The 26,622-nt window shown below is 42.9% G+C and overlaps 2 protein-coding genes across 2 annotated transcripts in view; one reads left to right on the top strand and one right to left on the bottom strand.

Annotated features, from left to right (window-relative positions):
- LOC115262576 (insulin-like growth factor-binding protein complex acid labile subunit) overlaps positions 1-26,622 on the top strand; it is a 181,750-nt gene that overhangs the window by 106,754 nt on the left and 48,374 nt on the right. The gene's annotated exons all lie outside the window — the stretch shown is intronic.
- LOC134290851 (pinin-like) lies at positions 7,805-9,343 on the bottom strand. Its single transcript, XM_062858063.1, has one exon. It carries the CDS (start codon positions 9,341-9,343, stop codon positions 7,805-7,807), a length of 1,539 nt encoding a protein of 512 aa, XP_062714047.1.

The following is a 26,622-nucleotide window of genomic DNA, read 5'->3' as shown; positions in this document are numbered from 1 at the left end:
CGTTACGGTCCTTACATTTTTTTTGAGGTTTTCATACAAAAATGTGTTACGGAGGGGGGAGGGGTGTCAGAAAATGTCGATTTAAGCGTTACGTAATATATGGATGCTGCCCTACAACAAAAGGACATCAAGAAAACTTCCATTCCTTACCCTGAACATTTAGCAACCGATTCCTTTTATGTTTCACTGGAAACTGCCTTTGGGTGGTTCACTCGTTTCAAATTTCTGAAAAAAAAACACAGTGACTCCACCCTTTATCAAAAACCTGCCAACAATATGAATCATGCAGAGGCGGGCGTTTCCCTGTGTAGCGCGGCCAGACCGAATCGTTTACTCCGGTCCGTGTCGAAACCGTCCCGCCGCCGTTCACCATTTAGCGGCAACGGACGACGGCTGGCTCCACCCTCGACGACTCGACCGGGAATCAGAGGGAATCAAAGGCTTCATCGGAAGGTTTTAAAGAGAAAATTTAATTTATGTTTATTTGCTCACGAACAAGCTCCGCTGGGTGGGTACCTCTAGCGTTAGTAGCTAGCTGGCAGGCAGACTCTGGACAACTGGATGCCGCGCCGCCGCTGCCGCCGCGTGGTTAGTTTTGAAGTCGGGGTCGGATTCTACCTCAGGGATACAACTCGGGAATAGGAGAAAAGTTTCCGCACTCGCAATTGCTCGACTCGATAATGCAATTAGCTGACTGCCAGCCACTGCCGCTGCTGCTTCTGAGGACCACCACTGCCGCCAGGTTTCGGTAGATTGTGCAATTGCTGGCTGGCGTTTCGTGACGGGGGAGTTGATTCGTTTTGTTTCAGAACAACGACTACGCGACGGTGCGGTGGTGTGCGGAGTCTTTATTCTATATTGAGTTCAAATTTGGTGTGAAAAGCGTTTCTGTCGGTGGAAAATCGGAAACAGATGGAGAACGGCAAGAGGGGGGTGAATAAATAACTCAGCAGACAACGAAATTAACAAGTAGTTTAAATTTTACCAAATTTTGCTTGTAGCATGTTCATGACATGAATGAGGAATCAGTGTGCACATCTGTAGACAGATTGGACTTTAAGACATTATATCATTCATTGTGTTCTTCTATTTTCTTCTTCTTCTTCTGCTTCTTTATGGCTCGACGTTCGCATTGGAATTTGGCCTGCCTCTCTTCAACTTAGTGTTCCTAGAGCACTTCCATAGTTATTAATTGAAGGGCTTTCTTTGCCTGCCATTGCATGAATTTGTACATTGTGTGGCAAGTACAATGATTACATATCTTGTGCCCAGGTAGTCGAGAATATTTTCCCGACCGGAACGGGAATCGAACCCGCCGTCTCCGGATGGGCGATCCATAGCCTTAACCACTGGGCTAACTGGAGACCCAGTCTATTATCTAGACTATCGAACTTCTTAGGTCAGTGAACCTAGTATGTATTTCCTCTTGGGACCCTATGGCCGAAGCAATAAGCGCGTAGGTATTTAGCTGTGGATGACGGGTTCAATTCCCGATCGATTCAAGAATTTTTCGTACTAGGATATTTCATCACTTGTTAATTCTTATGCCCCTAACTTCTGGTCACGGCCTCGGAAGTCGTGTGGGGTGGGCTACATCCGCCTCTTTATCACAGGGTCGGCTATTCTCGAGAGGCTAATCAAGGGCTCAATGAAAGTCTACACGCGCTAATTACTCTTAACCAGGTTTTATTTTAGAATTACTCACTAAGTTGTGTGTGTGGGTGTGGTGTGCGCTGTACGGTGGGCCGGCCGGCGGTTACTGATGCTGCTGGGGAACTGCGGGTCGCTCCTCGATGGTGGTGTTACCAGCTGGAGCTGACAAGGCCTGGCTTGGCCTCGGTAAAGCGGGATTGGCGTCACTTTCGAAGGTCGGCGGGGGTTCTCAAGGGCAGATTTCACGTCGGGGATGGCCTTCGTCCGACGATTGGGTCGATACACCTCTGGCCTCGATTCAAGGCGTACTCGAGGTCGGAATACCTTGACCGTAGGGCCACGGTCGGCTATCGTTCGCTCGGACTCAGCTTCCGGGCTTCTTGGCGGGACTTGGTCCGCTATGGCGAAACTTGGCTTGGATGTAAAACGTGCGAGCCAAGCGCTACTGGGTCCTAGGTGTACAAAAGGGTTTAAGGGTTATGTTTACTGCGTGAATCAGCTACTGGGTCATGATTAGTTTTAGATGCTCGTCTCTGGGAATAGTTAGCATACCTGATTCGTTGTATAGATCGGGTACGCACTGTACTCAAAGCTCTTTCCTTGATCCGGTATAATTGTGGGCACCGTAAAGGTTTGCTCAAACTTTGCTTGGCGACTTTCAGCTAATAATCACGTCCACTAACTTTGGCGTTTTCTATCGGAAAGAGACCGAGTCTGATTGTCATTGTACCCAGTAGCCTACCCTTTTCATGCGATTTTCCCTTTTTAGCTCCTTTTCTGCCGTCCTTTTTCCAACTCGCGACAATCTTTCGAACAGGTTCCCCTGCAGCAGTTTTTATAGTGTTCGGTGTTGTGTTCGAAATGTGTTTTACAAATTTTGTTCTAGGTTTTATCTAACAATCGGTTTTTAATTAATTTATATATTTATTTAAGTGTGCATGCTTCATATATTTTTTTAAACTAGGTAACTTTCTAATTTTAGGGCAATATTGGTGTATAATATACATAACATGAATTTAAAAACAGACAACAAATATCTTTAACTGTCAATTTAAATATTCTTTCGAACATATATCTAGCCACGGCAGTTTAGATAAGTACATTTATGCCCAACGGTAACACTACCTCATCTCCCCCTCTAAAATTAATCAAAACAAGGTTTTGATTAATTTTTCACTTGTTGAATTCATTTAGAGTCATCCCAGGATTGAGTCGCAACTTTAATGCTCTCGAATATTCACAAAAATCAACCTAAATTACGTCTTATTAACAGACAGTCGCCTTGCTTCAATAGAAGGACTTTTGTTAACGCAATCTTAAATTCGCGAAATGGTTATTCAATCTCATCCTCTTCCAATGTCCGAAACCTAGATTGTTTCGAGGAAGAGCTAAATCTTTTCTCTATATCAAAACGAAATCTCCTGATGGTTGGATTTTCGAATGTTGATCTTGCCGAAATCTATTTTTTTTGTTTCCAGAGCTAGATAGTGGGTGGTAAGAGGTGGTAAGTGGTTTCTTATTTTCATCATTTGAAAAGGCAGGGCAGATCACTGGATCCGTAGCTACTGCGCATCGCGATCTAGAAATTTTTCATTTGTTGTTGTTTATCGCTGATCGGTCAAATTTCCCTGTCGCTTCTGCTTCTTCAACTAACGATTGACTATTATTATTCTATTGTTTGACAAAAAGAGACAACTATAAAGATAGACGGTACTTTCAAAACAGCAAGACATTCTTAACTCATCAGATTCGCTTTTTCACTTACACAATATTTGCTATACAACTCACAATAGGCGATGATCATCATATCAACAAGGGACGCGTACGCAAACTCACGAAGACTCTATACAATTTTGGACTGAATCAACAAATTGCATTGGAACTAGACATCTAAAATAGCAGAGAAGCTGGACAAACTCCTAATTATCATCGGGGATACCAGGCTTCAGATCAGCCGAAGAAAAAACACCAAGGTTCTTGCCTTGCTCATCAATTAGCTCATAGGAGCTCGTGCCTCGACGAGATATAATAGTGCATGGCGTATAAGCTGGACCTAATTTTGCATTATAGGCTTCTCCAGCCACCGATTGAGCGAAATTTCGCTTATAAACATTCTGTCCCACCTGATACACGGGAGCAGGCTTTCGGAACCGAAGATTATAAGCCCTGGAACTTTTCTCATGGGCTTTGGCTAAGTTTTTGCTGACAATGTTTTGGATTTGCTGGTCCACTTTTAATTTTCTTTCCACTCTTTCAGCTTCGGAAATATCAGAAGTATCGGGATCACGACGGTGCTCCGCACCGCTGGAAACAATTTCATGTCCGAATACAATCATATACGGTGTCAGACCAGTGGATGAATGTGTGGTGTTATTTAGTGTGTGTTCCACCTCTGAGATTTTCGTGTCCCACATACGCTGATCAGCCTTTACGTATGTTCGGATGCACGAGTTAATACTCCGGTTCAAGCGCTCGACCGGATTGGCCTGGCTGTGATGCCGAGAGTTCGTCCAGTGCTTTACTTGATACCGGTTTAAAAAAACTTTGAACGTGTTGCTCAAAAAGCTCGTTGCGTTGTCGCTTATCAGGATCTCCGGAACAGAAAAGCGGCGGAACCATTGTTCCTCGAGTATCTTGATTACAAGATCTGCTGAGATTTTTCTCACAGGGACTAAAACCGTCCATTTTGAAAAAACGTCTAATAAAACTAACAGGTGGGTATGGCCAGTTTTTGATCTTGGCAGCGATTGGATGAAATCAATCGCCAGCATTTGGAAAGGCTTCGTAGCCAGTCGTTGGTTTCCCATGACTGGATGCTGGGAGATTGTAGTGGGCTTGTACTCTTTACAGGCTCGGCACCGTTCAACATATTTCCGTATGGAGGTGGCCATCTTCGGCCAAAAGTATCTCGTGCGGATTCGGTCCAGCAACTTTTCGTAGCCTATGTGGAACCCTTCGTCGTGCTCTTTTCGGAGAATCTCTTCTCGCGACTTCTCCGGAACACAGAGCTTCCATTCAAAAAGGAAATCAAGAACTTCGGTCTTACTCGGCACAAACTTGTACAGTTTCCCCCCTTCCACTTTGTAATCAACGTGCTCATCAGGAGCAGAGATAACTTTTTCATACTGAGAGGAGTACCATGCGTCTCCTTCTTCTAGAGAGGCGATCTCCATCGAACGCGAGAGCGCGTCCGGGATAACATTGTCCTTCCCCCTTCGGTGTCGAATTTCAAAATCATTTCCCTGCAGCTCGATGCTCCATCGGCTAAGACGCGACGAAGTACGCCACTTCCCATTCATAATATGGGTTAGTGCAGAGGCGTCGGTTATAACGACAAACCGTGTACCTTCGACATAGGGACGAAATTTGTTAATTGCGGTCAGAACCGCTAGACCTTCTTTCTCGGAGGCTGCGTAAGCTTGTTGTGCCGGAGAGAGTTTTTGCGAGAAATACGCAACAACTTTCTCTCCGCACTCATGCTGTTGTGTGAGGATTGCGGCAATGGCACTGTCACTCGCATCTGTTTGGATTTGGAATTGCAGTTCAAAGTTGGGGTTCGCTAGGACGGGGCTTGTGATTACACGCTAAAACTGCTCAGCACTAAAATGTGTAAGGCCTACTCATAAGTGCATTATTTCCAGACCACACAAAAATGTGTGACAGTTACACATTCTCAAAAAACAGCTCGTACACTCGTCTAGATGTGAAATGTTGATTTTTTTTTTGTTTTCCAAGGTCACTAGTAATCCTAGCTAGAATTCTGTATAAAAATGTTTGCGAATTTAACGATTTTGCGGACACTGGAGCTGATTTTGTAAATGTGCAAGGGTTACACATTTTTGGTGTAGTCTGGAAATTATGCACTTTAGTGCTGAGCGGCGTTAGCGTGTAGGTTCTCCTTTAATTCAAGGAAAGCCTTCTCCGCGGCCGTATTCCAGACGATTGTTTTGGGTTTTTTCCTCAGAAGGTTGGTTAGAGGAGCTGAAATCTCGCTGAAGCGGGGAATAAAGCGACGATAATAATTCGCCATTCCCAAAAATCGCCGTAGGGCGCGTAGCGAAGTTGGGCGCTCATAATTAATTATGGCGTCCACACGATCGGGATTCGGTCTTAACCCCTCGGCTGAGATTATGTATCCCAGGTAAGGTAACTCTCTCAAACAAAATTTGGATTTGTCGAGGTTGATGGAGAGGTTGGCCATTTGCAATCGACGAGCTACTTCGGTCAGAGACTGGAGGTGTGCTTCGAATGTGCTGCTTACCACGACGATGTCGTCGAGGTAGACAAACACATTCGGTTCCAGTTCACCGTACCCTAAGACTTCGTCCATCAGCCGAGCCAGTGTGGCGGGACTGTTAACTAATCCAAAGGGTAGGCGGGTAAACTGGAACAATCCTCTACCCAACACCGAGAACGCCGTATATTTACGAGAACTAGGGTCAAGGGGGATTTGTAGAAAAGCTTTAGTTAAATCAATTGTGGTTAGAAACCTACTTGACCCTAGTCTACTCAATATACGATCTTGGTGTGGGAGAGGATAAGCATCCCTCCTAGTCCGATCGTTTAAGCGCCTGGCGTCCAAACAGAGACGCACTTCGCCCGAGGGTTTCAGAACAGGAACCGTACTAAGAGCCCAGTCGCTTTTGCTAGGCTCAATCACTTTTTGTTTGAGCATGTTGCCCAGCTCTTGATTAATCTTCTGTTGCATTGTGGGGGACGTGGGATACGGGTTTATCCTCACTGGTGGTGAGTTTTGGAACTCTTCTTTGAGTTCTATTTTGTGAGAGATGAGCGAAGTAACACCGAGAACTTCTCCCTCTATGGCCACCTTAAAAAGTTTTTTGACTTCGGCCAGTTTTGTGCTTTGTTCTTCTGTGAGAATTTCTCGTTCTTCCCCTTCTTCTTCTCCCCTGAAATCCACATCACCCTTCAATGCTCTCTCAGTATCTTCTCTCACCTCACAGTGCTCGAATTGCACAGTGGGATGAAGTTTAAATGCTGTCCAGAAATCAAAGCCCAGTATCAATCTGCGTTTGAGGTTTGGTGTGATTAGAGCCGAGACGATTTTCGTCTCATTATTGAAAGTCACTGGTAGGTGTACATAGCCTTCCACTTCTACAGGCGTTCCAGAAACTGTTTTCAAGGATACATCTGTAGGGAAAATTTTCAAATTAAGGGACTTCACCAGTTTTTTACATCCTACTCCCAAAACCGTCTTCTGAGCTCCACTATCAAGCAGTCCTATAATTTCTTGTCCCATCAAATGAACTTTTGCGAAAGGGCGGTTGTCACCGTCTACTTTCACGAAAAGTTCGTTTATTTCCATTTCAGGAATGTAGTCGTTATCCGAGAATGGTTCGAAACCGTTCTCCAGAAGGTCGGTGTAAAGCTGCTTATCATTTGAAGGATTTAGAGTCGAAGCTTCAGCTTGCCTTCTCAAGCTGAATTCTGCTCGTTTTTTGGCAAAAAGGGCATTCCGGCGTAATGACGTCCAGGAAGCCGCATAGCCTGCAAAACTTTTGTCGCTTTTCTGAACAATCCCCGTAATGGTGCCCATGTTTCCGGCAGTTGTAACAAGTGCCTATCGGTGGGCGCACATATCGCTCCGCTAAAGCTTTCAAAGTTCCCTTTGACGACCCCTCCATCGCATCTTCCTTCTTGTCAGTTTTCTCCTCTTTATCCCTTTTTTGGTCCTCCTGTTTTCTATTTTCATTGTCGGTTTTGCTTTTTGGCTTACTTTTGAAGAAAGTTCGCGTGTTGTCGCCCTGACTAGAAGTTGGCTTAAACTTCGAGTTGTTTGTGGCTGAAATCTCATTAAGCTGATGAGTTTTGGAACGATTCGAGCTTTCACTCGGTTTCTGAAACATATTCCAGTTGTTCTCATCGACAATTCGCCCGTATTTCTTCAACTTAGAAAGAGATTTTACCCCTGCTCCCGTTAAAGCGTTTTTATAGTCGAATCTCATGTTACGCCATATGATTTCGAATTTACGCCGCTCGGAAATCGGCTTCGTCATCGACTGAAAAAGCTTCTGCATATCGTGCATGTAATCCACGAACCTTTCTCCTCGAGCCTGGCGACGACCGGTGGCTTGAATTTCAATTTGAAAATCTAAATCGGGCGGTAGGAATTCTCGCTTGAGTTCCCTTTTCAACCCTGACCAGCTGTGGAAGTCATGGTTTTCAAAGGCCTCCATAAACCAGTCCTTAGCACGTCCGGCAAATAAATGGATCGCGCTGCGAAAAAGCTCCCCCGCATCTTAACTTCTTTGAGAAACTCTGCCAACCGTCGTCCCTGATCCCTTCCGTCATACTTGAGCTTCCATTCGGAAACTGGAATACGCCTTAAACTCTTCCTAGCTTTCCTAACTTTCTTGTGCTTTTTCTTCCTACGTTCGTCTGATTCACTCGTACTAGCTGAACTTTCCGAGATAGAATCGGTTGAAGCTTCTGAGCTACTGGATGTGCGTGAGCTACTAGACGTGCTAGTGCTCGTCGTAATCGAAGAAAAGCTCACCTTTCGGTGACGCTTTTTGCTAGATTTCACTGGTAGGGTTCGTCGGGATTTCTCCCTTCTCCCACCCGTTCTTTTCTCCTGTTCCTTCTCTCTTACCGATTTTATCTTTTTCGACCTTTCTGCTCTCAATTCTGTACTGCTCTCTTCCGACGACAGCAGTTTAGAAACTGTTGCTTCGTCTGCCTTAGTCGGTTGCAAAATACGATCATCTCTGGAATTGAGTTCTTCTGATGTTGCTTCCCCTCCAGGGATCTCTCCTAGCTGTACCTCTCCTGCACTTCTACTGATATTCTCCTGATTTGCCTTAATTTGATCATTCAGAGTGATCAACAGCTTCTCTAATCTCTTCTTACGCTCAATATTCTCTTCAGCCTCTTTCATTCGTTTCTCTTCTAGAGCAATTTCCCTTTCCCTCATCTCTTTTTGTTGCTGCGTAGTATTAAGAACAAAATTTTTGAAGTGATGAAGTACATCCTTCACACTTTCCTGCTTGCCTTCCTCGTATCCTGTTAGCACACCCAGAATCTCATCACAACGCTTCATTGACGCTTCTAATTCCTGCTTTTTAAACTGAATGGATTTCTTTTTCACACCCCCGCGCGCTTCGGTTTGTACGGCCTTCTCTTCTACCTCATTACCCGTAGCTGTAACGTTAAGAATTTCGATTTCGCTTCTGACTTCCTCTAAGGCTTGATCAATTTCCGATTCTAACCGAACGGGTTCAAGTTGAAGCTCACTAACAGGTTCCATTTCAGGAAAATGTTTTCGGAAGATCTGTTTAGCCTGTTTACCCAGATCCGTAATCTCATTTACATGTTTATCTGCTCCCGGCGACTTCAAAATCATGTAGATTCGGACACGATAATGTACCAACCGAGTGCACAACTTCTCTCTTTGACGAGCGTCGGCTCTCGGATTGTCTAACAATCCACTGATGACTGAAAGCTTAGCCCTTACAATCTCAATCTCTTCAGGAACCGATCTCCAAATGGGAGCGGCTACGAAAATGTTCTTTTCCCGTTCCTGCTTCATCCTATCTTTCAACTTTCTCCGCTTAATGCTCTCATGCTCGTCCAGTCCATACATCATATTCCGCATTAACAGTTCGTGTTCAACCTCATCCATGGAAAGATGAGACACATCCATCATCTTGTAGAGCCTTCGTAAATCCATTATGACTATTAATTAATTATTCTATGTTTGGTTCTCGCGAAGGATTTTTTATGGAAAAATTGAAAAAAAAAGACTAATATCCGATAGCTTACACTAGAAAGCAATTGAGAAAAAAAATAGTAATGCTATCGCGAAGCAGCGTTTTGAAAATTCCTATTTAATCGATCCACCTCGAAAACTTGTTCTCGGCAGACTCATTCACCAAATCAATTAAAATCAATCGTTTTGATCCGAAACACTCGTTGTTCAGATCATTTGGTAGAATCAAGACCCAATAACCACAAATTCTTCAATTCCACGCCAATTTACTTCCGCTGTTTGGTACCAAGACGCAAAGAATTTCAACTTTTGTGGGTGTACGCGCACTAGTAGAATGGCTTAATGAATTCCGAAACGATCCCCTGAAACTAAGGCGTTACCATTGACACACTCAGTCCTTATCACTTGCCGTACCTAACCTATTCAGCACACTTCTATAGAAAAACGTAGCACATGGTTGAACTCTTGATTAGCTTCGATTTTTAGTTGGGCGCCATTTGTTAATTCTTATGCCCCTAACTTCTGGTCACGGCCTCGGAAGTCGTGTGGGGTGGGCTACATCCGCCTCTTTATCACAGGGTCGGCTATTCTCGAGAGGCTAATCAAGGGCTCAATGAAAGTCTACACGCGCTAATTACTCTTAACCAGGTTTTATTTTAGAATTACTCACTAAGTTGTGTGTGTGGGTGTGGTGTGCGCTGTACGGTGGGCCGGCCGGCGGTTACTGATGCTGCTGGGGAACTGCGGGTCGCTCCTCGATGGTGGTGTTACCAGCTGGAGCTGACAAGGCCTGGCTTGGCCTCGGTAAAGCGGGATTGGCGTCACTTTCGAAGGTCGGCGGGGGTTCTCAAGGGCAGATTTCACGTCGGGGATGGCCTTCGTCCGACGATTGGGTCGATACACCTCTGGCCTCGATTCAAGGCGTACTCGAGGTCGGAATACCTTGACCGTAGGGCCACGGTCGGCTATCGTTCGCTCGGACTCAGCTTCCGGGCTTCTTGGCGGGACTTGGTCCGCTATGGCGAAACTTGGCTTGGATGTAAAACGTGCGAGCCAAGCGCTACTGGGTCCTAGGTGTACAAAAGGGTTTAAGGGTTATGTTTACTGCGTGAATCAGCTACTGGGTCATGATTAGTTTTAGATGCTCGTCTCTGGGAATAGTTAGCATACCTGATTCGTTGTATAGATCGGGTACGCACTGTACTCAAAGCTCTTTCCTTGATCCGGTATAATTGTGGGCACCGTAAAGGTTTGCTCAAACTTTGCTTGGCGACTTTCAGCTAATAATCACGTCCACTAACTTTGGCGTTTTCTATCGGAAAGAGACCGAGTCTGATTGTCATTGTACCCAGTAGCCTACCCTTTTCATGCGATTTTCCCTTTTTAGCTCCTTTTCTGCCGTCCTTTTTCCAACTCGCGACAATCTTTCGAACAGGTTCCCCTGCAGCAGTTTTTATAGTGTTCGGTGTTGTGTTCGAAATGTGTTTTACAAATTTTGTTCTAGGTTTTATCTAACAATCGGTTTTTAATTAATTTATATATTTATTTAAGTGTGCATGCTTCATATATTTTTTTAAACTAGGTAACTTTCTAATTTTAGGGCAATATTGGTGTATAATATACATAACATGAATTTAAAAACAGACAACAAATATCTTTAACTGTCAATTTAAATATTCTTTCGAACATATATCTTGCCACGGCAGTTTAGATAAGTACATTTATGCCCAACGGTAACACACTTGAGCATAGAGTATCTTCGTGCCTGCCATACGATATACGAATACATAATGATCATAGGTAGTGGAAGCTCGTAGTTAATAACTCCGAAAGTACTCATACAACACTCAGATGAGAAGCAAACTTTGTCCCAGTTGGAACATACGCCAAGAAGATAAAAGAGATGAAAGATGGAGGAATCTGCAATCCTACTTGTTTACTTGTTCTGCAATGTAAAAAAAAACATCTGCAAGATACACGAATCATATTCATCACCGCGATAGCTCTATCAACAAAGTAATCAATATTCGTAAACGCTATCATACTGCCAGACAGTCTACAGGATTGATTCAGGTGTTGAAAAAAAACCTCTCCTATGCCAAGTACTCGGAAAACGTGACTGCACGTAATCTGCAGAATTACCATCTGGCATTGGCGTAACTAGAGGGGGGGCCAGGGGGGCCAGGCCCCCCCCCCAGAATCCGCCAGGCCCCCCCCAGAAATTTTTCATGACTTTATATATGGAAATTAGAAAAAAATCTGAAAACCACTGTCGTGGTGACAAACTACATTCTCAATTTAGTTGAAAATCGGAGTTTTCGACTAGCGAAGTTGGATTTTTCTCCAAATCCGTGCGTCGGACCTAACTTCGGAAGTGGTGCGCTGTATAGCAAACAGCCGCTGAATAAATTAAAAAAAATCCCGAGAGAAATTTCGGAAGAAATCATTACAAGAATTCTCGGAGCAATACCTGCAGGAATCTCTGGAGTAATTTGTGAAAGTATACCTGGAGGAATCCCTGGATGAATTCCCGGAGGAATCCGAAAAGCAATTAGGCTAGGAATTTCAGGAAAAAAATCTGAAGAATCCGCATCAGAAATCCCTGTAGAAATTACTAGAAATTTTTTAGATGAATCCTTGGAGGAATTTCTGGATGTATTCCTGGAGGAATCCTTAGAGGAATTCTTCAAGAAATCACAGGAGTTCCTAGATGTATTTCTGGAGGATATCCGGGAGAACCTTCTGGAAAAATTCAGTGCGGAATCTCTGGAAAAGTTCCTGGACTAATGCCTGGAGCATTAGGGGATTTTTTATTATCGTATAAATTGGTATGAAGTTTCTGAAGGATAATGAAATTAGGTAGGGATCATATATATTTGAAAAACTAAATTGAAAAAAATCAGGGTCGCCTAATTTTCCGGAAAACTCCAGTGAAAATCAAACATTTTCAACAGTGGTGTCTGTTGAAAATGTTTGATTTTCACTGGAGTTTTCCGGAAAATTAGGCGACCCTGATTTTTTTCAATTTAGTTTTTCAAATATATATGATCCCTACCTAATTTCTTTCCTAATTACTTTGAAAAATCATAGAACGAAGCATCATAGGCACATTTTTTTGTGAAATCATAAGCAAATTTTCTCAACAATTCCAAGATGGATTTCTGGAGGAAATCCTAGAAAATTTTTTGGACAAATTCCTGGCGGATTCCCTGGAAAAGTTAATGGATTGATTGATTGATTTGTCTTTTTTAAAAAGACTTTCAGCCCTTGGCTCCAAAGTAAATGGATAAATTTCTGAAGGAGGCATCCCTGGAGAAGTTCCTGGAGTAATGCCTGGAGCATTAGAGAAATTTCTGATGAAATTCCAAGATAAATTTCTATAAGAATTCCAAGAGGAATTTCTGGAAGAATTCCAGGAGGAATTCTTAGAGGAATTTCACGGAAGAATCCTTAGAGGAATCCCTGCAAGAATTTCTGATATATTCTTGGAGGAATTCCTGGTGGAATTTCTAGAAGAACCCGTGGAATAACTCCTGGACGGATTTCTAGAGGAATCCCTGGAGTTGAAATTCATGGATTTATTCCTAGAGGAAACCTAAACGAATTTCCGGAGGAATCCCTTGGAAAAAATCCTATAGAATTTCCTGAAGAATCTCCTGAAAGAATATCGGAAGCAATCTCTAAAGGATTTCCTGCATAAATTTCTGGAGGGATTCCTGGATCAATTTCTGAAGAAATTCCTGTAGGAATTTCTGAAGAAATACCTACGGTAAATCTTGGTGGAATTTCTTGAGGAGCCCCTGGAGACACTGCGGTAGTAATTTCTGAGGAATTCTTAGAGGAATTCCTGAAGGAATTCCTATATGAATTCCTGAAGGACTTTCTGAAGGAATTCCTTGAGCATTTCTGAAGAAACCTCTTAAGGAATTCCCGAAAAATTTCTTAGAGAAATTTCTACAAAAATTCTTGAAAGAATCCCTGGATATATTCTTGGAAAGAACCCTGGAGAAATCCCTGAAACAAATTTCTGGAGGAACCTTAGGAGGGATTCCTGGAGGAACTTTCGGACAAGTTCCAGGTGGAATTTCAGGAGGAATTTCTGGACAAATCTTTATAGGAAATCTTGGGGAAATTCCATGGAAATATTCATGGATGAATTCCAGAAGGAATCCCTTAATCAATTCTTTGAGGAATCCTTCAATGAATTCCTGGAAGAATCTCTAGAGGAATTCTGGAAGGAATCGATGGAGAAATTTCTTAATATATTCATAGAGAAATTCCTAAAGAAATTCCTAGAGAAATTCCTAGAGGAATCCTGAGAGGAATTTCTAATGGAATTTCAGGAGAAATTTCCAGAGGAATTTCTGGAGGACTTACAGGAGCATCTTCAGAAGGAATTTCTGGAAGAATTACTGGAGAAATCATCGGAGAAATTTCTGGAGGAATCCATGAAATAATTCCTGGAGGAATGTGTAGAGGAAACTTTGGAGAAGAAATTTCTGGATTAATTCTTAAGGGAAACCCTGGAAGGATTTCTGGAGGAATTCCTGGAACAATTCCTGAAGGAATTGCTGCACGAATTTCCGAAGAAATTCCTGGAGGAATTCCTGGATCCATTCCTGAATAAATTACCGAAAGTATTACTGAAGAAATACCTGGGGTAATTTTTGGTGAAATTCGTGGTAGAACTCTTGGAGGAGTCCCTGGAGAAATGCCTGGATGAATTCCTGGAAGAATGCCAGGAGGAATACCTTGAATAATTCTTGAATGAATTCCAGAAAGAATTTGCGGGGAAATTTTTAAAAGAATCCCTTGAGGATTTCCTGGAGGATTCCTGAAAAAATATTTGAAGGAATTCCTAGAGATATCTCAGGAGGAAATCATTCAGGAATCCCAGGAAGAATTGTTGGAATAATTCTTGGATAAACTCCGCTAGGAATTCTTGGGGTAATTTCTAAATGAATCCCTGGAGGATTTTCTAGATAAATTCTTGGAGAAATTGTGGTAGTAATTTCTGAAGGAATCCTGGATTAATGCCTGGAGGAATCCCTATAGAAACCTCTGGAGGAACTTCTGGAGGAATGCCTGGAGTTACCCCTGGATAAATTCCTGGAGACATACTTACCTTACCGGTCAGGCTAAGGCCGGGGTGGCCTCTGCTGTACATAGTAGCCGCCTCCATTCCACTCGGTTCATGGCTGTTTGTCTCCAGTTCCGCACTCTGCGTAGGGTCCGCAGATCGTCCTCCACTTGGTCGACCCACCTAGCTCGCTGCGCTCCACGTCTTCTTGTACCGGTCGGATGACTCTCGAGAACCATTTTAGTCGGGTTGCTATCCGACATCCTGATGACGTGACCCGCCCACCGTAGCCTCCCGATTTTCGCGGTATGGACGATGGTTGGTTCTCTTAGCAGCTGATGCAGCTCGTGGTTCATTCGCCTTCTCCAAGTCCCGCCTTCCATCTGCACTCCGCCGTAGATGGTACGCAACACCTTCCGTTCGAAAACTCCAAGGGCGCGTTGGTCCTCTGCACGTAGGGTCCATGTTTCGTGCCCATAGAGGACGACCGGTCTAATCAGCGTTTTGTAGATGGTTAACTTCGTGTTACGGCGAACTTTGTTCGATCGTAGAGTTCTGCGGAGTCCAAAGTAAGCACGATTTCCTGCCACAATGCGCCTCTGAATTTCTCTGCTGGTGTCGTTGTCGGCGGTCACCAGTGAGCCCAAGTACACGAATTCTTCAACCGCCTCGATTTCATCACCGTCGATATGAATTCGGGGTGGCGGGCGCGGTGATTCCTCCCTGGAGCCCTTTGCCATCATGTACTTTGTCTTCGACACATTAATGACTAATCCGATTCGCCTGGCTTCACTCTTTAGTCGGATGTACGTTTCCGCCATCGTCTCAAATTTACGAGCAATAATATCAATATCATCGGCGAAACCAAGCAGCTGAACGGACTTCGTGAAAATCGTCCCACTTGTGTTTATCCCCGCTCTTCTTATTACACCCTCCAAAGCAATGTTGAACAGCAAGCACGAAAGACCATCACCTTGCCGTAACCCTCTGCGAGATTCGAAGGGACTCGAGAGTGTCCCTGATACTTGAACTACGCACATCACTCGATCCATCGTCGCCTTGATCAACCTTATCAGTTTATCCGAGAATCCGTATTCGTGCATAATCTGCCATAGCTAATCTCGATTGATTGTATCATACGCCGATTTGAAATCGATGAACAAGTGATGTGTGGGCACGTTGTATTCGCGGCATTTCTGCAACACCTGGCGAATGGCGAACATCTGGTCCGTTGTAGCGCGTTCACCCATAAATCCAGCCTGATATTGCCCCACAAACTCTCTTGCAATCGGTGATAGACGGCGGCATAAAATTTGAGAGAGTATCTTGTAGGCAGCGCTCAGTAGTGTGATCGCGCGGTAGTTCCCGCAATCCAACTTGTCGCCCTTTTTGTAGATAGGACACACGATACCTTCCATCCATTCCTCCGGTAGTACTTCCTCCTCCCAAATCTTGGTGATGACCCAGTGTAGTGCTCTCACTAGTGCTTCTCCACCGTATTTTAGAAGCTCGCTTGGTAGTTGATCTGCTCCAGCGGCCTTGTTGTTTTTCAACCGGCCAACCTCCTCCTCAATCTCTTGAAGGTCAGGGGCCGGAAGTCTTTCGTCCTGTGCACATACTCCTAGATCTGTTACCACGCCACCTTCGGTACTTGCAACGTCGCCATTGAGGTGCTCATCGTAATGCTGCCGCCACCTCTCGACCACCTCACGCTCGCTCGTGAGAATATTCCCGTGATTATCTCGGCACATGTCGGCTTGTGGCACAAAGCCTCTGCGCGAGCGGTTCAGCTTCTCGTAGAACTTTCGTGTGTCCTTAGCGCGGTACAGCTCTTCCATCGCTTCGCGATCTCGTTCTTCCTGCTGGCGCTTCTTCATCCGGAAGACTGAGTTCTGCCTGTTCCGCGCCTGTTTGTAACGTGCCTCATTTGCTCTCGTACGGTGTTGCAGCATTCTCGCCCATGCTGCATTCTTCTCGTTTTTCAACTGTTCACATTCGCCGTCGTACCAGTCGTTTCTGTGATTCGGAGTCGCGAAGCCTAGTGCTGTAGCCGAGGTACTACCTATGGCGGATCGGATGTCCCTCCAGCCATCTTCAAGTGTAGCTGCGCCAAGCTGCTCTTCCGTTGGTAGGGCCACTGCTAACTGCTGCGCGTAGTCTTGAGCCACTTCTACGTTACGAAGTTGCTCGATGTTGAGCCGCGGCGTTCGACTTCGACGCGTGGTGATAACTGTCGAAAGTTTTGAGCGCATGCATACAGCGACTAAGTAGTGATCCGAATCTATATTCGCACTGCGGTATGTGCGGACGTTGGTTATATCCAAGAAAAATTTACCGTCGATTAGAACGGGGTCGATTTGGTTTTCTGTTTGATGGTCGGGTGATCTCCAGGTGGCTTTGTGGATATCTTGGCGGAGGAAGATGGTGCGTCGGACTACCATACCACGGGAGACTGCAAAGTTTATGCATCGCTGGCCGTTATCATTCGATACGGCGTGCAGGCTGTTTCGCCCGATTACCGGTCTGTACATTTCCTCCCTTCCTACCTGCGCGTTCATGTCGCCGACAACGATTTTCACGTCACGCGGCGAGCAACCATCGTATGTTTGCTCTAACTGCGCGTAGAACGCTTCCTGGAGACATGCCTGTATCAATTCCTGGAGGAATCTCGAGAAATTCCTTAAGAAATTCCTGGAGGATACCCTGGGGAATTTCCTTAAAAAATCCCTGGAGAAATTCCTGGACTAATGCCTGGAGTAATCTCTGGATACATTTCTAGATGAGTTCCTAGTGGAGTTTTCAGAAGAATTCTGGGAGCAATCTAGTGGAGTTTGGAGTTTTTAGAAGAACTCCCGAAGCAATATCTAGACGAATTGCTGTAGAAATCCCGGGATGAGTCCATGGAGAAACTCCCAGGAGAAATTTCTAAAGAAACCTCTTAAAAAATTTCTAGAAAAATTTTTGGAAGAATCCCTGGGAAAATTCTTTGAAAAATCCCTGGAGGAATCCCTGAAGCAATTTCTGGAGAAACCTCAGGAGGAATGCCTGGAAAGTTCTGGACAAATTCCTGCAGGAAGTTCTGGATAAATTCCTTGCAGAATCCCAGGAAGAATTCCTGGATTAATCTGTAAAGGAATTTTTGTGGAATGAATTCCTGGAGGAATCTCGAGAGAAATTCTGGAAGCAGTTAATGGAGGAATTTCTGAAGAAATTCCAAGAGAAATTTCTGTAGAAAATCCAAGAGAAATTTCTAGAGGAATTCCCAGAGGAATTTTTGGAGGAATTCCAGAAGGAATTCCTGAAGGAATTGCGGTAGTAATTTCTGAAAGAATTCCTATGGGAGTTCCTGGATCAATTCCTGGAGGACTTTCCGAAGGGATTCTTGGGGTAATACTTAAGTAACCTCTTGAGAAATTCCTGGAGGTATCCTTAGAGGAATTTCTAGAGAATTACTTGGAAGAATCCCTGGGGGAATTCTTGCAAAATAAACCTGGATGAATCCCTGAAACAATTTCTGGGAGAACCTCAGGAGGGATTCCTGGACAAATCTCTATAAGAAATCTTGGGAAAAATCCGTGGAACTATTCATAGAAGAACTGCAGGAAGAATCCCTAAATGAATATCTTGAGGATCCCTGAATGAATTCCTGGAAGAATCTCTAGAGGAATTCTGGAAGGAATCCATGGAGAAATTTCTGAAGGAATTCCTGGAGAAATTTTTAGAGGAATTCAGAAAGGAATTTCTGGTGGAGTTCCAGGAGGATTTTCTGAAGGAATTACTGCTGGAATCATCGGTGGAATTCCTAGAGGGATCCATGAAATAAATCCTGGAGGAATGTGCAGAGGAAACCCTTGAGAAGAAATTAATGGAAGAATTTATGGAGGAATTCGTGGATCCAAACATGAATAAATTCCTAGAGAAATTCCTGAGGAAATACCTGGGGTAATACCTGGAGAAATTCTTGGTAGAACTCTTGCAGAAGTCTCTGGAGAAATGCCTAAATGAAATCTTAGAGGCATGCCAGAAGGAATACCTGGAATAATTCTTGAAAAAAAAAAAATCCGGGAGGAATTTCAGAAGGAGTTCCTGGAGGAATCTCAAGATTCATTCCTGATGAAATAAAAAGTTCGATTTTTGAGGGAATTTCAGGAGGATTTTCTGAAGAATTCTCAGGGGAAATACTGAAGAAACCGCTGAAATTCCTGAGGAAATCCTGAAATCCTGGATTAATTCCTGGGGGGTTTCTGAAGGAATCCCAATAAGAGTTCTTCTAGAAATGTTTAAAATAATCTCGGAATTCGTTTTTGTAAGAATAACAGCAGAAATTTCCGGTGAATCCCTGGAGGAACTCTTGAAGTAATTTCTGAAGAAACCCGATGAGGAATCCCGCAAGCAAGCCCCATTAGGAACTCTTTATGGAATCTCAGGAGAGCTTTCTTAGCAAATACCTGGAAGAATTTTTGTAGGAATATTCCTGGATAAAAAAATGAAGAAAACAATGTCTGCAGTAATTGTTAAAGGAATACTATATCCCTAGTGGAGCGGACCTGGTGGGATGGTTAGAACACTTGACTATCACGCCGAGGACCTGGGATCGAATCCCACTCTCGACAAACTCGCAAAATGTGAGTTCTTACTTCGGAAGGGAAGTAAAGCGTGGGTCCCGAGATGAACTGCCTAGGGCTAAAAATCTCGTTAATACACATAAAAAATAAACAAAAATCTAGGATCCCTAAAGGTTTTTTGCACAAATTTTTCAAGTAATTCTTGGAGTGTTTTTTAAGAATCTCTAAGTAAAATTTTCTAAAAGAATTTCTGGAATACATTCCTGCAAAAATACTTCGATTCATTCCAGATGTAATTATTGGAGCAATCTATAGTGGTATTTTGGAAGGCATATATGGAGATATCCCTGTAGAAATCTCTGAATACCTGCAGAAATACCTTAAAGCAGGGCTGGTAGCAAAGACTGATGGTTGAAATAGTTATTTTAGTGACCAAGTTCACGAAAATAGTGACCAAATAGTGACTTACACATGGCAAAAAAGTGACTAAATAGTGACTTTTGGGAAACAAAAATATAATTAGCAGCCTAAAATTGTGAGCCGAACTTGATTCAGAAAATCTTGGGCTACCGCATAATAAACATTTTCAGGAAAAGCTTCTCTTTCAAAAATTATAAAAAATGCATGTGTATACAATAGTTAACAAGCAGATATTGTGCAGAACTAGATGAATAGTAATTCAATGAACGAAAAGGGCTGTTGACACCTACAGCTTCTCTTTAGTCGGTTCTAGAGAAATTCAATGCGGAAACATAGGTGCAAGTTCCTGGTATTTTTTTTAGTGAAAGCTGATATTATCTTTAAGAATTTGATATGAGGCTAACTGAACAAATTTCTAAATAGATTTATATGAAAATTAATGCAGATATTTCTTTGGATCTTATAGAGAAATTCAGGTCAAATTAGGCCCTTGAGCCTTATTTGAAAGAGCTGCGGGATTTACTGCTGGCAAAAATCATGGAATAGTGTTTGCTAAAATTTCTAGAGAAAATTGTACAAAATTACAAAAAAAGCGAAATTAAAAGAAATATATATATTTTCCTGGTAGGGAATAACGATGTTTCAGATACGAAATTGCTTTTAAAAATTCCGGGAGAATTTATTTGATGATTTTTTTTTAAGAAAATCAAGAAAGCATAGATAGATAAATCAACAATATGTGGGCAAATTTATGTAAGAATTTCTCACATTTCTTTGAAAATATTTGCGAGAAACCTGTCAAAACTATAAGAAGGGGAAATTTAGGCAGAATTTGTTATAGAATTCCTGTAGTATTTGTTAACGTATATATTTCAAACATTTCCGAGGAATTACAAAAAACAATCAGTGACGAAAATGACATTTTAATTTTAAATTTCTCTCACATTTGAAGTTTTTGAAAAAATAGTTCGGGATGCAATTTCTTATTTATTTTTGAGCGGATTCTCCGTAGAAGTTATTGAATTTACAGAGTAGCTAGTGACTGGAGTATCTGGAAATCTGGGAAGCTGGGGAATAATAAGTGTTGATAGCTATCGTTTCCAATAAGCTTCAAAAATATCAGCAAAAAGGAAAGCAAAAAGTTAAAAACAAAATAGTCAAAACAGTATTTGACGGTGTTCCCGAAAAAACTGTTGTCAAAAGTAGTGGACAATTTTTGAAAATCGAATGGAAAATATCATTTCGAAGATTTCTCTTCCAAACATTCGCCAAAGAATTTTATCATTTTCTAGGCGTGGAACTAGAATATCATACCTACAGAAATTTAGACAAAAGCTTAGCTAGAGATAAAATTTCACAAGTAATATTCAGTGATTTTCGCCAAAATCCTGCATGAATTCATGCAGAAATTGTCATGGAGGTCATACAGGAGCATATTTCGAAGTCCGCATCGACAATTATTGTAACGTTAATTCCGTCGAGAACTTCTTCAAGAGTTCTGGCAAATATTTTCTGCTTTTTATTTCCGAGAATAATGGCAAGTTTATTCAGATTTCTCACCAATATTTGTTCCGGTAATAGTTCAAAAACATTCATCACTTTACTGTAGAATGTTCAGAAACTTCAATGGGAAAGAATGCTTTTTAGTTTGTCGTATGAATCTTGTGCAAAAAGACAACCCCTGAATAGATGAATCAGTTTCACACTGGAGATTTTTCTGTTTAAGACACCTAACTTGACTTAACAATACCACAATACTCAAAATCAGTCAGTCTATTTTGACAATTGATACATTAGCTAACACAGCTACTAAACATGTTATTGTCTCCAGTCACACAATGCTTCATTTGCACTTTTATCACTCCAAATCTTATTTTTCCCGCTGAATAGATTATCATTTGCCACAAAACATTAAAAATAGTTGAAAATAGTGACTTTTTAACAGAAAAAGTGACTTTAGTTGAAACATCTTGAAAATAGTGACTTTTTAGTGACTGACCCGAAAATAGTGACCAAGTCACTAAATAGTGACTCGCTACCAGGCCTGTTAAAGGATCTCTGGAGAAATCCCTGAAGGAAACTTCGAAAAAAGCACTGGAACAATTACTGGAGAAACCTCTAAAGATATTCCGGGACAAATCCCCGAAAAAATGTCTAGTGGAATCCCTAGATGAATTCTTGATTGAATTTCTGGAAGAAGCCAAGATGGAATCACTGAATTAAGCTATGGAAAAAAATCTCGGAGGAATTGTTCGTACTCATATAGTTTACAAAACTATGAACAAATCTGAAACAGTCATTTTGATTACTTAAAACTACAATACTGATTTGCATATTCACATATCGGGCGCCCATCCCGCTTAAAATTCATCTCAAGTCAGGCCCCCCCTGGGCCCCCTCCAGGAAAAAATCCTAGTTACGCCAATGCCATCTGGATCTGCGTCGTCCCGTCGTCGCCCGACTCTACTCCACTCCAGACAGACACGTATCCACCACGATTCATAAAAAGTTTCTCCCCATTGAAAATGCGCCCTGAAAGTGGCGCTCGAGAGAGAGAGAGTTTTCTTCGGCAAACACCACACGTGAGGTGGTACGGCAACATTTAAAATTAACCTGCGTTCTGTTTGCGGCGGCTGCTTGCAGCACCGTTATGTTTTTGGTTGGCTGGTTTTTCTAATGCAGCGGTTGATGACGCGTCGTCGTCGTCGTCGTCGTATTTACAAAACACTCTCGATTGCACCAGTCAGTCTAGATACGTAGAAGCGTTATCCCGAGAGTCGGTGGCACGATTGTTTGGGTTTTGCGTTGGATTGCATAGCATAGCATTTCATTTCGCGGAAAACGCTACGCATTGCCTCCCGTTTCAAGGGGAACGAGTCTCGTCTATCGGTAAACGCTGAGCATTCAACATACCTAGGATGTTCTGCTCATTTTGAGAACTGTTTTCACATTTGTGGAGCTTTGATCGTAGGCTGACATAGTGTGATCCTGCAAGCCAGGCTTCCATGATACGCTGGTGAAGGTGTCGATGTGAGGGCTCTCATTGCGGAAGCGATTCCTAAAGTCAAAAACCTTGGCGAGCTTCAAGAGAGCCTCAACTGACAAGTCATAGTTTAGGTAGCACTTCATAACCTGATCATCTATGACGCAGCCTGGAAGCTCTGTCAGGCAGCCACAGAGTAGTGGGGGTAGATATCGGCATCTTAGCTGAGCATACAAAGTATCCACCGGTAACGGCAACTGGATTGCGGATGGGTAACGGGTAAACACCGAGTATGGGAGTTGCTGCCTATATCCCCCGAGGGCTTCGTGGTCATGGTCGTCAAAGTCAACGGGGTATTTTTATGTAGCAGCTATGCGCCTTCACGGTGGTCAATCGAGCGGTTCACTCAGATCCTAGATTATATGACAGCCGAAGGCTGGTGACAAGACTTCAATGCCCGAGCCTTAGGATGGGATGCGCTTCAAGAACCAAGGGGCTGTTCATAAACCACGTAGACCAAATTTTGGCCATCTCAGACACCCCCCCCCCCCACCCCCCACGTAGACTTTCGTCCATACAAAAATTTTCAAATTTGTATGGAGCGTAGACTTTGGCCAGACTCCCCCTCCCCCCAAAAAGTCTACGTGGTTTATGAATGGTCTCCAACTGTGTCAAATCCTGCAAGAGACACTGACCACTGGTCAACGTCGGTACTTGGAGTATTTTTAGCTGGAACGGAGTGGAGTTGATCTCGACATTACCTTTCGTAGTGCTGGTTTAGCATCTCCAGTAAGCCTGGATGTTCAGAAAAAAATGTGTGAAAATGTCTGGACGAGGGAATCTTCCCAGAGGTTTGGAAGCGGCAGACTCTGATCCAATTGCCAAAGGCGGGAAAATCCGTCGGCATATAGACCAATATGCTTGTTCTACACCGCGGGGAAGGTGCTTGTGAGGACTATCCTCAAGAGATTGCTAAGGCACACCGAGGGTGTAGTAGATGTTTCTTCCAGGCTTCCGGAAGCAGAGGTCCGGAGTCGTAGCCGCTTCCTTGACGGTTACAAAGACCGCCGAGATAGCTCTCCAGCGTAGGAGGAGTGGAATTCACTACTGCGAAGTGGTGCGTTCAACAGTGTCAGTTAGGCGGCCATTTCCGATATCTCGTACGACTTTCAAAAGGAATTGGTAGAAAACGTCTCAAAAAATGTGAAAGAATCCATAATGGAATTGCCTAAGGAACTCTCAAAGGAATTGCAGAAACAATTTGCACAACGATTACTGAAGGGTTTCTCAAAGAGATTTCCGTAGGCAATCTTAACTGCAAAATCATGTAAATGATTTCCCTGGGTCGTAGAGCTCGTCCGCCTCCGCAGACGCCACAGTGCCACCGGTACTCCTGTTGATCTTCTCTCGGATGACGAATGACTGAAACTGGTAGCTAAATAACTTCACGGAATGAAGTTCTGCGGCATCAAATATCTTAGGTTCGCCGGGGACGCTTGGGCTGATCGATTGAAGCGCTGCCACTTCGAGAGCCTTGATTTCTTGAGGTCTTGAATTGATGGTGCTATGAGTCGCCTGCCCTCCAAAAAGTGAGGGATCTCGAGTTAAAACATACTTCATTCTACTCTGCCAGAGTGGCTATGGCATCCGATACGAGAGCTGTATTGTCTAGAATACGCTTCAGGTATTCCTTCATCCACTTCAGTGTGGACTTCTAGTGACTTCGCCGAGATTCTTGGTTGCTTGGTTTTTGAACAGCTTCCGAAGTTTCACGTGGGACTCTAACAAAGTTCGATGCATTGTCACACATAAGTATTTTATGTTGACTTTGACGGAGGCAAAAATTTCCAGCGCTGCACGGTAAGACACACGAAAGCATTTGATTGGACCGCCCTTGCGATAGGGATAATGGATATAGAACGGATCACAGTGTCCATCTCTACGAGCATGAAAGATGGGTAAGTCTATTATGAGCTGCTCATGAGCCATCGGCCTTGTCCGAAAATATTTGACCCGGCGGGAATGATCTTTCGAGCTAGGTTGTAAGCCAACAATGGCCAATATTTCTTACGCATGTTGGTGATGGAAAGCTGTATTTCAGCATGAAGGCTCTTTTGGTAGCAGTGATCTCAAATGATGGGACGCAGCCGCCAACCAAGATGATTCTATTCACAAGGCGTGGAGCTAACTTTCATAATATCTACGTTGATTTTTTTTCAGTGGTTCTGTGACGCACGATCAGATCCTCCGGATGCTCTCTTGGTAAGCGAGGAGTGGGGTTGTGAAGCGCTCTTCGTGCTGCTGTAACAGTCCTGTCGAACAAAATGCACCGCAGATAGATGCAGGCCCAGGCACCGTATGCTTTCTTGAAAGCATCATAGAACATATGGAGCTCAGCAGGTATTGTGTCTTGTGTTGATTCCAAGCGTATCCCAACGAAAAACATATAGCTGAGTCAGGTCTTCCTTATTTTCTTGAAATTCTCTTCAGCAGTTTTGAGACTTATTAGGCCAAGTTTTGTGTCAGGAACACTTTTTTCCGAAAATCCTGGCGAAATACCTTGGCTAAGCCCAATCATGCCTAGCGGGTCGAAGTGCTTCGTGAAATCGGACAGTATGATCCTCTTGGTGATCTTAGTAGCGGTGTTCCACGGAGGCACAGTATATCGAATGCCCAATCTGGTTTCCCATTCAATCTCAAGGGTTTTTTTTTACGATGGTGTATCACGCAAATACGATGGAAATTGATCAAGTATTTCTCGAGAATTGTAACTTCATTTCCTCAAAATGAATCCTGCTGTGCAAAAGAACGTGGTCTTTGGGCAACTGATCCGCCTGCGCCTCTTTAACGCTGTCGACACTCATCAGCATGTTGTCTACGTAGAATTAGTTGATTATCGAAATTGTGACGACAGGAAATTTACGGTGCTGAGGAAGTTCTATTCGTAACGGTCGTAAGGACGAAGAATCGAATTGGCGTGGGATAATCTTCTCGCCACCGAATGCACTGCAGTGGATGGTTCACTAGGATGCATCTTTACCGATGATGGTAAAATAGGACGTACCGAAAAACTTTCTTCCAGACCACAAAGTGTTCCGACCGACGCTTGTGAAATTTTCACTTTTCCAAAAAGGTTCAACTAGCTGTAACTTTTCGAAACGTGCATCAAATATTCACAAATTTTCACTGTAAGTTCATCAACTAGTTGTGTATCAGTGGACAAAATTTAGAAAAGGTCGGACTATTTTACACGAAGTTATAAAGATTCTAGAAAATAGGTATAATTATCTGATAGCCAACTTTGAGCTGTTATATCTCCGGATTCAATGAACCGAATGCAATAAAATTTTGACCATATGAGTCATAATATAATAAACTCTGAAAAACGTTTGACACAACTTTAAATTATTAACAAGAGAAAAAGTTATAGCGATTTCAAGGGGGAGGGCGGGGTTTGAGATGGCCAAATTTTAGTCTACGTGGTTTATGGACAGCCCCTTTTCTATTAATTGAAGGCTATGTTGTTACTTTCCTTCAAAACCTATTTATTATAAAGAGGAAATTTAAATAAATTATAATTAGCATCTTGAATTTTGAAATGATGTTGAAGTTTTAGAAAATTTGGTGTTTTATTAGGAAAATAAACTAATCGTAATAATTTTCTTTCGTATTAAGAATTTTAAGTTGTTTCAAGAGTTTTTCAAAGTTCATTATATAAGTCATAAATAGTCAAAATTTCATTGCATTCGATTAACTGAATCCGGAGATATAACAGCTCATAGTTGGCTATCAGATAATTATATCTTTTTTCAAGAATCTTTATAACCCGATCTTTTCCAAATTTTGTCCACTGATACATAACTAGTTGATGAACTTACAGTGAAAATTTGTGAATATTTGATGTACGTTTCAAAAAATTACAGCTAGTTGAACATTTTTGGAAAAGTGAAAATTTTGCCTGTCCCGATCATTTTGTCTATCCTCTGTATGTACCTCTTCAATTCATTCTACACATATAGCTCAATTAAAACAGATTCGACTGAATCACAACTGGCAGTCAAATGTTAGAACTCAAGCAACTGGCGCACCTGCCAAAGGCAGGAACCGACCGTAATTCCCCGAAGCAATATAATCAGGACTAATTTCAATTAGAAAGCACAAACACAACTCCTTGCCAGCAGGGTCACACACA

Source organism: Aedes albopictus, chromosome 3 (assembly GCF_035046485.1).
Source record: "Aedes albopictus strain Foshan chromosome 3, AalbF5, whole genome shotgun sequence".
In the NCBI taxonomy this organism is placed as follows: domain Eukaryota; kingdom Metazoa; phylum Arthropoda; class Insecta; order Diptera; family Culicidae; genus Aedes; species Aedes albopictus.
This window is presented reverse-complemented; position numbering and strand designations above follow the sequence as displayed.